This window comes from Anomaloglossus baeobatrachus, chromosome 3 (genome assembly GCF_048569485.1).
Source record: "Anomaloglossus baeobatrachus isolate aAnoBae1 chromosome 3, aAnoBae1.hap1, whole genome shotgun sequence".
Lineage (NCBI taxonomy): Eukaryota > Metazoa > Chordata > Amphibia > Anura > Aromobatidae > Anomaloglossus > Anomaloglossus baeobatrachus.
In genome coordinates, this window is record NC_134355.1 from 157877 (window position 1) to 171124 (window position 13248).

The 13248-nt window shown below is 48.0% G+C and overlaps 1 protein-coding gene across 1 annotated transcript in view; it reads left to right on the forward strand.

Moving 5' to 3' along the window:
- The first annotated feature begins 8248 nt into the window (after positions 1 to 8248).
- PEX6 (peroxisomal biogenesis factor 6) overlaps positions 8249 to 13248 on the forward strand; it is a 101468-nt gene continuing 96468 nt past the window's right edge. Inside the window, exons 1-3 of the mRNA XM_075338916.1 lie at positions 8249 to 8285; positions 10220 to 10445; positions 11086 to 11169. Of these exons, the coding sequence (XP_075195031.1) occupies positions 8249 to 8285; positions 10220 to 10445; positions 11086 to 11169 (347 nt within the window). The remainder of the gene's footprint in view (positions 8286 to 10219; positions 10446 to 11085; positions 11170 to 13248) is intronic.

The window sequence follows — 13248 nt, forward strand, 5'->3', positions numbered from 1 at the left end:
CCTCTCTAACACAGGCTCCCGTTAACAAGCTCCTCTTTGGAGGACTTGTAACTAGCCTCTCTAACACAGGCTCCCGTTAACAAGCCTCTCTTGGAGGACTTGTAACTAACCTCTCTAACACAGGCTCCCGTTAACAAGCTCCTCTTTGGAGGACTTGTAACTAGCCTCTCTAACACAGGCTCCCGTTAACAAGCCTCTCTTGGAGGACTTGTAACTAACCTCTCTAACACAGGCTCCCGTTAACAAGCTCCTCTTTGGAGGACTTGTAACTAGCCTCTCTAACACAGGCTCCCGTTAACAAGCCTCTCTTGGAGGACTTGTAACTAACCTCTCTAACACAGGCTCCCGTTAACAAGCTCCTCTTTGGAGGACTTGTAACTAGCCTCTCTAACACAGGCTCCCGTTAACCAGCCTCTCTTGGAGGACTTGTAACTAACCTCTCTAACACAGGCTCCCGTTAACAAGCTCCTCTTTGGAGGACTTGTAACTAGCCTCTCTAACACAGGCTCGTGAGTCCGTGGAAAACATGTGCCTAACCTGGCCAATTAAAACCGCGCTATATCACTAGGCCTCTCGCCGAGTCATTCACTCTAGGCCTCGAGCCACAACTCTATTTAAATCTCCACCAGAACCGCAAAACATATGACAGGCAACAACCAAAAACCGTACCACATGGAGCGTCCTCCACGTTTCCAAACACTGCTCAAAAACCTACTTGCTCTCCTAACTACCAGTCAATCTCCCCTCAAGACAAATACACACAACAGACAGCAGGCAACTGAATATGTGACGGTTCTTCTGAGATTAATATGGCCAATAACCGTGAGACCTGTCTGCCCATCAACAGATACCCCCAACAAACCGGACACAGTCAGGCAATCAGTGCCACAACCCCACCGAGACCACGGGACAACTACAGATTATGAAAAATTAGCAGACCTACCGTACTCTCGTTAGGAAGTGATCAAATTCCTGGGGTGTCCAGCACGTCATGCCATTCCAGTTGCCGGTTCATCAGGATTTCAGGTGTCTCCGTCTATTGGCCCCACGTTTGGCACCAATAATGTTAGGGTGAACTCTTAACCAGAGATCACTAGTTGCCTACTGCCTGGCTGAATTGGTATGAACCAAGTGCATGCGTAAAAGAATTCACACCAGACACGGTCGGATATGATATCTCTTCTTGGTCACAGTAAAGATGGCACCGAACAGACTGAGGAGAAGCATGCATCCTCTTGATATAGGCTAGGGGCGTACACAAGTTCAGATATGCCCATTTAGTGGGACAGTTCATGAGCTAGCCAATGGGGAGATCCGTGTTGCTGTTGATGGGCGGGTCTGACTTCAGTGGATGAAACCATGGTGATGGGAGGGACGTCATCTGGTGCATCCATGCTGATGGTTTGGTCTGTGATGTCGTCTGATCTGTGGGTTGGTCTTCTAGCTTGACCAGGGGTCTTCCCTTATATGGTATCTTATTTAATCTGGACATTCCTTGCATTCCAAGCAAGGTGTGGAGACCAGGAAATGGCAGCCATCTTTATATCTGTGTCATGTATATGATCTGAAACCTAAATTATGTAAGGCAAATCGACATATTTCCCACAATCCCTTGTCAAGAAGTTAATTAAGTATTTCATCTTATGGCTCTCCTCAACAATTTAACTTATCTTTTGAGAGCAAGTGAAACATTTTGCTGAAATCTGGTCAATCTGTTTGCTATAGAAGTGAAATCTTTTTCCCTGCAGCAACGCTTTGCTGCTCCATGTCTTACAAATACTTTTCAAAATTAAACTCATCTGATGAGGCTAAAGATATGGACCAGTAGCTCTGGATGACACAACTCATGTGATGAGGCTGAAGATATAGAGCAGTTTTATGGGTTCTGGCAGCAATAACCAATTTCCTTACTTCCAATTCAGAGTTCCAGCATGTCCCTCCTCCAGACGATCTCTTATTGCTGGCAGCAGCGTGTGCACAACACAGCGCATGTGATGAATATGAGAGTTGTTAAGCTGCTTCAAGATCATCTCATTGTAACTTCTAGAGTAAAGTCTGTTTTTTCCTCACAGAAGCAGGACTGCGGCTCCTTTTCACACATAGTGATGCTGTTGATCTCTTCTACATGCTATTCTTCTGGAGTAATGTCTGTTCGTCAGTTACAGGAGCAGGACTGCGGCTCCATCTCACACATAGTGAAGCTGATCATCTCTTCTAGATGCTGTTCTTCTGTAGTAATGTCTGTTCCTCAGATACAGGAGCAGGACTGCGGCTCCATCTCGCATATAGCGATGCTGATGATCTCTTCTAGATGCCGTTCTTCTGTAGTAATGTCTGATCCTCCGTTACAGGAGCAGGACTGCGGTTCCATCTCGCACGTAGAGAAGCTGATGATCTCTTCTAGATGCCGTTCTTCTGTAGTAATGTCTGATCCTCCGTTACAGGAGCAGGACTGCGGTTCCATCTCGCACGTAGAGAAGCTGATGATCTCTTCTAGATGCTGTTCTTCTCTAGTAATGTCTGATCCTCAGTTACAGGAGCAGGATTGCGGCTCCATCTAACACATAGTGAAGCTGATGATCTCTTCTAGATGCTGTTCTTCTGTAGTAATGTCTGTTCCTCAGTTACAGGAGCAGGACTGTGGCTCCATCTCACACATAGTGAAGCCGATGATCTCTTCTAGATGCTGTTCTTCTGTAGTAATGTCTGATCCTCAGTTACAGGAGCGGGACTGCAGCTCCATCTCACAAATAGTGAAGCTGATGATCTCTTCTAGATGCTGTTCTTCTGCAGTAATGTCTGTTCCTCAATTACAGGAGCAGGACTGCGGCTCCATCTCACATATAGTGAAGCTGATGATCTCTTTTAGATGCTGTTCTTCTGCAGTAATGTCTGTTCCTCAGTTACAGGAGCAGGACTGCGGCTCCATCTCACACATAGTGATGCTGATGATCTCTTCTAGATGCTTTTCTTCTGCAGTAATGTCTGATCCTTAGTTACAGGAGCAGGACTGCGGCTCCATCTCACACATAGTGAAGCTGATGATCTCTTCTAGATGCTGTTGTTCTCCGGTAATGTCTGTTCCTCAGTTACAGGAGCAGGATTGCGGCTCCATCTTACACATGGTGAAGCTGATGATCTCTTCTAGATGCTGTTCTTCTGTAGTAATGTCTGATCCTCAGTTACAGAAGCAGGACTGCGGCTCCATCTCACATATAGTGAAGCTGATGATCTCTTCTAGATGCTGTTCTTCTGTCGTAATGCCTGTTCCTCAGTTACAGGAGCAGGACTGCGGCTCCATCTCACACATAGTGAAGCTGATGATCTCTTCTAGATGCTGTTCTTCTGTAGTAATGTCTGTTCCTCAGTTACATGGGCAGGTCTGCGGCTCCATCTCACACATAGTGAAGCTGATGATCTCTTCTAGATGCTGTTCTTCTGTAGTAATGTCTGTTCCTCAGTTACATGGGCAGGACTGCGGCTCCATCTCACACATAGTGAAGCTGATGATCTCTTCTAGATACTGTTGTTCTCGAGTAATGTCTGATCCTCAGTTACAGGAGCAGGACTGCGGCTCCATCTCACACATAGTGAAGCTGATGATCTCTTCTAGATGCTGTTGTTCTCGAGTAACGTCTGATCCTCAGTTACAGGAGCAGGACTGCGGCTCCATCTCACACATAGTGAAGCTGATGATCTCTTCTAGATGCTGTTCTTCTGTAGTAATGTCTGATCCTCAGTTACAGGAGCAGGATTGCGGCTCCATCTAACACATAGTGAAGCTGATGATCTCTTCTAGATGCTGTTCTTCTGTAGTAATGTCTGATCCTCAGTTACAGGAGCAGGACTGTGGCTCCATCTCACACATAGTGAAGCTGATGATCTCTTCTAGATGCTGATCTTCTGCAGTAATGTCTGTTCCTCAGTTACAGGAGCAGGACTGCGGCTCCATCTAACACATAGTGAAGCTGATGATCTCTTCTAGATGCTGTTGTTCTCGAGTAATGTCTGTTCCTCAGTTACAGGAGCAGGATTGCGGCTCCATCTTACACATGGTGAAGCTGATGATCTCTTCTAGATGCTGTTCTTCTGTAGTAATGTCTGATCCTCAGTTACAGAAGCAGGACTGCGGCCCCATCTCACACATAGTGATGCTGATGATCTCTTCTAGATGCTGTTCTTCTGGAGTAATGTCTGATCCTCAGTTACAGAAGCAGGACTGCGGCTCCATCTCACACATAGTGAAGCCGATGATCTCTTCTAGATGCTGCTCTTCTGTAGTAATGTCTGATCCTCAGTTACAGGAGCAGGACTGTGGCTCCATCTCACACATAGTGAAGCCGATGATCTCTTCTAGATGCTGTTCTTCTGTAGTAATGTCTGTTCCTCAGTTACAGGAGCGGGACTGCAGCTCCATCTCACACATAGTGAAGCTGATGATCTCTTCTAGATGCTGTTCTTCTGCAGTAATATCTGATCCTCAGTTACAGGAGCAGGACTGTGGCTCCATCTCACACATAGTGAAGCCGATGATCTCTTCTAGATGCTGTTCTTCTGGAGTAATGTCTGTTCCTCAGTTACAGGAGCAAGACTGCGGCTCCATCTCTGTTAAAAAATATACTCTTAAATATATTTTTTTTCAAATACGTAAAAGCGCATGAAAGAAAGAACTTCAAAAATGTAAAAAAAATAAATGTATTTTATCTATTTAAAAATGGTTGCCAGGGTTCAGTTACAGAAAGGAAAAATAATATACTTTGTCAGCTTATGTAAAAAGAGTTCATTTAGTCCATACTGATCAATGGGAAAACTTTACCCATCTCTCTTTGGGTCCTGAATGGCAAAGCAGGGGGTGTCATCTCTTAGCGTGTCTTCATCTTGCAGCCTCGAGTCTTCTGACAGCAGGCAATGTGGAGGAGCGACCAGTGGCCCCCTCCATCGTGTATTATATACCAGCTGTTCAGTCCATATAGGGTGTTCTAGTTGAATATAGTTCATATGACATAATCTTCTAGAAGCTACCAGAGGATTTATATATATCCTTCCATGTCAGTACTCAAGTATATTCAATATGGGCATCTTAATATTTATTCCTTATAAACTTTATTAATAACCTATGCCCTCCAACATAAACAGAACTATGAACTTATATGTCCTACTATAAAATATTTGATAACTAGATGTATTAATTTTAAGGTTTTTACAATCTCACACATAGTGAAGCTGATCTTTTCTAGATGCTGTTCTTCTGTAATAATGTCTGATCCTCAGTTACAGGAGCAGGACTGCGGCTCCATCTCACACATAATGAAGGTGATGATCTCTTCTAGATGCTGTTCTTCTGTAGTAATGTCTGTTCCTCAGTTACAGGAGCAGGACTGTGGCTCCATCTCACACATAGTGAAGCCAATGATCTCTTCTAGATGCTTTTCTTCTGGAGTAATGTCTGTTCCTCAGTTACAGGAGCAGGACTGCGGCTCCATCTCACACATAGTGATGCTGATGATCTCTTCTAGATGCTGTTCTTCTGTAGTAATGTCTGTTCCTCAGTTACAGGAGCAGGACTGCGGCTCCATCTCACACATAATGAAGGTGATGATCTCTTCTAGATGCTGTTCTTCTGTAGTAATGTCTGATCCTCAGTTACAGGAGCAGGACTGCGGCTCCATCTAACACATAGTGAAGCTGATGATCTCTTCTAGATGCTGTTCTTCTGGAGTAATGTCTGTTCCTCAGTTACAGGAGCAGGACTGCGGCTCCATCTCACACATAGTGAAGCTGATGATCTCTTCTAGATGCTGTTCTTCTGCAGTAATGTCTGATCCTCAGTTACAGGAGCAGGACTGCGGCTCCATCTCACACATAGTGAAGCTGTTGATCTCTTCTAGATGCTGTTCTGCTGCAGTAATGTCTGATCCTCAGTTACAGGAGCAGGACTGCGGCTTTGTCTCACACATAATGAAGCTGATGATCTCTTCTAGATGCTGTTCTTCTGGAGTAATGTCTGTTCCTCAGTTACAGGAGCAGGACTGCGGCTCCATCTCACACATAGTGATGCTGATGATCTCTTCTAGATGCTGTTCTTCTGTAGTAATGTCTGATCCTCAGTTACAGGAGCAGGACTGCGGCTCCATCTCACACATAGTGATGCTGATGATCTCTTCTAGATGCTGCTCTTCTGGAGTAATGTCTGATCCTCAGTTACAGGAGCAGGACTGCGGTTTCATCTCACACATAGTGAAGCTGATGATCTTTTCTAGATGCTGTTCTTCTGGAGTAATGTCTGTTCCTCACTTACAGGAGCAGGACTGCGGCTCCATCTCACACATAGTGAAGGTGATGATCTCTTCTAGATGCTGTTCTTCTGTCGTAATGTCTGTTCCTCAGTTACAGGAGCAGGACTGCGGCTCCATCTCACACATAGTGATGCTGATGATCTCTTCTAGATGCTGTTCTTCTGTAGTAATGTCTGATCCTCAGTTACAGGAGCAGGACTGCGGCTCCATCTCACACATAGTGATGCTGATGATCTCTTTTAGATGCTGTTCTTCTGGAGTAATGTCTGTTCCTCAGTTACAGGAGCAAGACTGCGGCTCCATCTCACACATAGTGAAGCTGATGATCTCTTCTAGATGCTGTTCTTCTGTAGTAATGTCTGATCCTCAGTTACAGGAGCAGGACTGCGGCTCCATCTCACACATAGTGATGCTGATGATCTCTTCTAGATGCTGTTCTTCTGGAGTAATGTCTGATCCTCAGTTACAGGAGCAGGACTGCGGCTTCGTCTCACACATAGTGAAGCTGATGATCTCTTCTAGATGCTGTTCTTCTGGAGTAATGTCTGTTCCTCAGTTACAGGAGCAGGACTGCGGCTCCATCTCACACAGTGAAGCTGATGATCTCTTCTAGATGCTGTTCTTCTGGAGTAATGTCTGTTCCTCAGTTACAGGAGCAGGACTGCGGCTCCATCTCACACATAGTGATGCTGATGATCTCTTCTAGATGCTGTTCTTCTGTAGTAATGTCTGATCCTCAGTTACAGGAGCAGGACTGCGGTTCCATCTCACACATAGTGAAGCTGATGATCTTTTCTAGATGCTGTTCTTCTGGAGTAATGTCTGTTCCTCAGTTACAGGAGCAGGACTGCGGCTCCATCTCACACATAGTGATGGTGATGATCTCTTCTAGATGCTGTTCTTCTGTATTAATGTCTGATCCTCAGTTACAGGAGCAGGACTGCGGCTCCATCTCACACATAGTGATGCTGATGATCTCTTCTAGATGCTGTTCTTCTGTAGTAATGTCTGTTCCTCAGTTACAGGAGCAGGACTGCGGCTCCATCTCACACACAGTGAAGCTGATGATCTCTTCTAGATGCTGTTCTTCTGGAGTAATGTCTGATCCTCAGTTACAGAAGCAGGACTGCGGCTCCATCTCACACATAGTGATGCTGTTGATCTCTTCCAGACGCTCTTCACATTCATTATTCTAATTCATCATTGTACTCTTCTTGTGAAGCATTGTCAGCTACAACAGCTAGAACGAACCCACAATTACAACCAAATTTATGCCAAAAACAAAAAGGTTATAGCAGAAACATGCCAAGTGGCCAGTGTATGCCACTAAACCCACACAGGTTGTGTGGACAGGTTACCACAAGTTAATTATAATTCCGATAGAAAAAAAGCCAATATATATTATCAGATGTATTTTATTAAATTACACAAAAATGTATAACATAAGGTGTAAGGAATAGTGAAACAAAGAAGGAGCAGCGCTGCGGAAGGATATAATAAATAGGCAGCAGAATAAACCAAGTTTGTAAAAATACACTGAACTGATATATAAAGTGCTGGAAATAGTCATTAGTATAATATAAAGATGAAATTTAATCAGGCCAGAATATATATGAAAAATCTACTGCACCAAATTAGCAGGGCCAGAAGAAAGTGACAGTGTATGTGGCAATTACAATATCGATTGCTGACAAAAAACAGGTAATGATTCTGAAAGTAGCATGTATATTAATATATACTTCTTACAAGTGTAGGTATCAGGAAACCGTTACCTGAGGTCATGGCTTCCCTCTGCTGTGCTGGCACCAGGTCCCAACGTGAGTTTCGGCGTGTCTCTGCTTGTTACCCAGTCCATACAAGTCTTTGTTTGTGGTCCTCAGCTGTGACTTTTTTGCAGCAATTTGTCAACAAAGGTAGCTCCTCTCAGACTTCCGTGGACAGCTGGTGTAGAGATGTCTGCTATTGAATATCTGTCCATCTTTTATGAGGGTAATCATCTGATGTGCTGTCTATTTAATTACTGAGACGATTATATCTAATGAACTTATCATTTGCAGCAGAGACGGCGGACCACATAATTACTGATATTTTGAGACGACGGACCACACACTTACTGATCTCCTGCGACTGTGGACCACACACACTTATTGTGTGGTTCGCCATCTCAGGAGATCAATAAGTGTGTGTGGTCCGCCGTCTCAGGAGATAAGTAAGCGTGTAATCCGCTGTATAAAGGGTACTTTACATGCTGTGACATCGCTAGCGATCTCGTTAGAGATGTGAAATATTAGATCGCAAGTGCGATCTTTCGAGATCGCACATAGGTCATTTTACGCATGTGCTAGCGATATCGCAGCATGTAAAGTACCCTTAAGGAAATCAGTAACATTGTGTGGTTCGCCATCTCAGGAGATCAATGTTACTGATTTCCTTAAGGGTACTTTACATGCTGCGATATCGCTAGCGATGTGAAATTCTAGATCGCAAGTGCGATCTTTCGAGATCGCACATGCGTAAAATGACCTATGTGCGATCTCGAAAGATCGCACTTGCGAGCTAATATTTCACATCTCTAACGAGATTGCTAGCGATGTCACAGCATGTAAAGTACCCTTTAGACAGCGGATTACACGCTTACTGATCTCCTGAGACGGCGGACCACATAATTACTGATATTTTGAGACGACGGACCACACCCTTACTGATCTCCTGCGACTGTGGATCTCCTGCGACTGTGGACCACACACACTTATTGATCTCCGTAGACGGCGGACCACACAATGTTACTGATTTCCCTAGACAGCGGACCACACACTTACTGATCTCCTGAGACGACGGACCACACACTTAGGGCGGCTTTGCATGTTGCGACATCGCACGTGCGATGTCGGTGGGGTCAAATCGAAAGTGACGCACATCTGGCGTCACTTACTGTGTAAATGCTAGATGATACGGTGAACGAGTGCAAAAACGTCGTCATTGTATCATCGGTGCATTCACCGGCATTTCCATAATGCCGGTGGTACGACAGGTACGATGTTGTTCCTCGTTCCTGCGGCAGCACACATCGCTGTGTGTGAAGCCGCAGGAGCGAGGAACATCTCCTTACCTGCCGCCGGCGGCTATACGGAAGGAAGGAGGTGGGCGGGATGTTTACATCCTGCTCATCTCCGCCCCTCCGCCGCTATTGGCCGCCTGCCGTGTGACGTCGCTATGACGCCGCACGACCCGCCCCCTTAGGAAAGAGGCGGGTCGCTGGCCAGAGCGACGGTCGCAGGGCAGGTGAGTGCATGTGAAGCTGGCGTAGCGATAATTTTCGCTACGCCAGCTATCACAAGTTATTGTACCTGCGACGGGGGCGGGGACTATCGCATGCGACATCACAGCATCGGCTTGCGATGTCGCAACGTGCAAAGCCCGCCTTACTGATCTCCTGAGATGGAGGACCACACACTTAACTGATTTACTGAGACTGTGGACCACACACTTACTGATCTCCTGAGACGGCGGACCACAGACTTGCTGATCTCCTGAGACGGCGGACCACACACTTATTGATCTCCTGAGATGGTGGACCACAGACTTGCTGATCTTCTTAGACGGCGGACCACACACTTATTGATCTCCTGAGACTGTGGACCACACACTGATCTCCTGAGATGGCGGACCACACACTTAACTGATTTACTGAGACGGCGGACCACACGCTTACTGATCTCCTGAGACGGTGGACCACACGCTTACTGATCTCCTGAGATGGCGGACCACACACTTACTGATCTCCTGAGACGGCAGGCCACACACTTACTGATCTCCTGAGACGGCAGACCACACACTTACTGATCTCCTGAGACGGCGGACCACACGCTTACTGATCTCCTGAGACGGCAGGCCACACGCTTACTGATCTCCTGAGACGGCAGGCCACACACTTACTGATCTCCTGAGACGGCAGGCCACACACTTACTGATCTCCTTGTTCTTCCCTGCATTACAGCGCTATAACACGGAGCCCACGCAGGAAGGCCGGTCCGCTCTGGTGGAGCCTCCAGTCGCCTCGCTGCTTCATGTCAGTGTAGTGAAGTCTCCAGCTTACAGTAGTGATGGCATTTTCCAGGAAGCCTTGAGCCAGCACTTCCACACACCCAGGTCAGCTCCTCGCACACTCAAGGTACATGGACAAGCTGGAGGGGCACCCCACTCATCCGCTGCACGTGCTTGCGAAGATGCCATTGGGTGGTCACATCCTCATTATCCTATAAAACACTCTTATATTGGTCTTCTCCCTCCGTGTTTTCTTCATTTATCCTTTTATTATTATCTGTTACCCTGGCAGAAACCTCATCAAAATGATTTGTCTTCTTTTAGATTAGAGGTGAATTTAATCACCCACATAATCCTGCTGTTATTTCACGCTCTAGGCCAGGACCCCTGCCCCCGGCTCTAGGCTGAGACCCCCTGCTTTAGGCTGAGACCCCCTGCTTTAGGCTGAGACCCCCTGCTTTAGGCTGAGACCCCCTGCTTTAGGCTGAGACCCCCTGCTTTAGGCTGAGACCCCTGCTCTAGGCCAGGACCCCTACTCTAGGCCGGGACCCCTTCCCCCTACTCTAGGCCGGAACCCCTGCTTTAGGCTGAGACCCCTGCTCTAGGCAGGGACCCCTGCTCTGCGTCTGGCTCTAGGCTGAGACCCCTGACCCCTGCTTTAGCCTGGGACCCTTGACCCCTATTTTTTTTCGTCTTTCAGCTTGCTCCTCCCCTTTTGTTTACGGCTCATGTCTCCTTTCTTTAGGGCAGTTCAGGTCGGTGATGTCCTTTGTGTCTCGTTTTTCTCATATTCTGAATTTCAACACAACAAATCACAGATGCCAGTAAGGTATGTATCTGTACGAGTGAGACACAAATAATCTGAGTGTCGCTTGTGTATTTTGCTTAGGTCCCTGTACTTGAGTGCTGGTGTGTCACGGGTATGTAAGCCGGGCTCCTGTACCCGAGTGCTGGTGTGTCACGTGTATGTAAGCCGGGCTCCTGTACCCGAGTGCTGGTGTGTCACGTGTATGTAAGCCGGGCTCCTTTACCCGAGTGCTGGTCAGTCACGTGTATGTAAGCCGGGCTCCTGTACCCGAGTGCTGGTCTGTCACGTGTATGTAAGCCGGGCTCCTGTACCCGAGTGCTGGTCTGTCACGTGTATGTAAGCCGGGCTCCTGTACCCGAGTGCTGGTCTGTCACGTATATGTAAGCCGGGCTCCTGTACCCGAGTGCTGTTCTGTCACATATATGTAAGCTGGGCTCCTGTACCCGAGTGCTGGTCTCACGTGTATCTCAGCTGGTCTGTCACGTGTATGTAAGCCGGGCTCCTGTACCCGAGTGCTGGTCTATCATGTGTATGTAAGCCGGGCTCCTGTACCCGAGTGCTGGTGTGTCACGTGTATGTAAGCCGGGCTCCTGTACCCGAGTGCTGGTGTGTCACGTGTATGTAAGCCGGGCTCCTGTACCCGAGTGCTGGTCTGTCACGTATATGTAAGCCGGGCTCCTGTACCCGAGTGCTGTTCTGTCACATATATGTAAGCTGGGCTCCTGTACCCGAGTGCTGGTCTCATGTGTATCTCAGCTGGTCTGTCACGTGTATGTAAGCCGGGCTCCTGTACCCGAGTGCTGGTCTATCATGTGTATGTAAGCCGGGCTCCTGTACCCGAGTGCTGGTGTGTCACGTGTATGTAAGCCGGGCTCCTGTACCCGAGTGCTGGTGTGTCACGTGTATGTAAGCCGGGCTCCTGTACCCGAGTGCTGGTCTGTCACGTATATGTAAGCCGGGCTCCTGTACCCGAGTGCTGTTCTGTCACATATATGTAAGCTGGGCTCCTGTACCCGAGTGCTGGTCTCACGTGTATCTCAGCTGGTCTGTCACGTGTATGTAAGCCGGGCTCCTGTACCCGAATGCTGGTCTATCATGTGTATGTAAGCCGGGCTCCTGTACCCGAGTGCTGGTCTGTCACGTGTATCTCAGCCGGGCTCCTGTACCTGAGTGCTGGTCTGTCACGTGTATGTAAGCCGGGCTCCTGTACACGAGTGCTGGTCTGTCACGTGTATGTAAGCCGGGCTCCTGTACCCGAGTGCTGGTCTGTCACGTGTATGTAAGCCGGGCTCCTGTACCCGAGTGCTGGTCTGTCACGTGTATGTAAGCCGGGCTCCTGTACCCGAGTGCTGGTCTGTCACGTGTATGTAAGCCGGGCTCCTGTACCCGAGTGCTGGTCTGTCACGTGTATGTAAGCCGGGCTCCTGTACCCGAGTGCTGGTCAGTCACGTGTATGTAAGCCGGGCTCCTGTACCCGAGTGCTGGTCTGTCACGTGTATGTAAGCCGGGCTCCTGTACCCGAGTGCTGGTCTGTCACGTGTATGTAAGCCGGGCTCCTGTACCCGAGTGCTGGTCTGTCACGTGTATGTAAGCCGGGCTCCTGTACCCGAGTGCTGGTCTGTCACGTGTATGTAAGCCGGGCTCCTGTACCCGAGTGCTGGTCTGTCACGTGTATGTAAGCCGGGCTCCTGTACCCGAGTGCTGGTCTGTCACGTGTATGTAAGCCGGGCTCCTGTACCCGAGTGCTGGTCTGTCACGTGTATGTAAGCCGGGCTCCTGTACCCGAGTGCTGGTCTGTCACGTGTATGTAAGCCGGGCTCCTGTACCCGAGTGCTGGTCTGTCACGTGTATGTAAGCCGGGCTCCTGTACCCGAGTGCTGGTCTGTCACGTGTATGTAAGCCGGGCTCCTGTACCCGAGTGCTGGTCTGTCACGGGTATGTAAGCCGGGCTCCTGTACCCGAGTGCTGGTCTGTCACGGGTATGTAAGCCGGGCTCCTGTACCCGAGTGCTGGTCTGTCACGGGTATGTAAGCCGGGCTCCTGTACCCGAGTGCTGGTCTGTCACGTGTATGTAAGCCGGGCTCCTGTACCCGAGTGCTG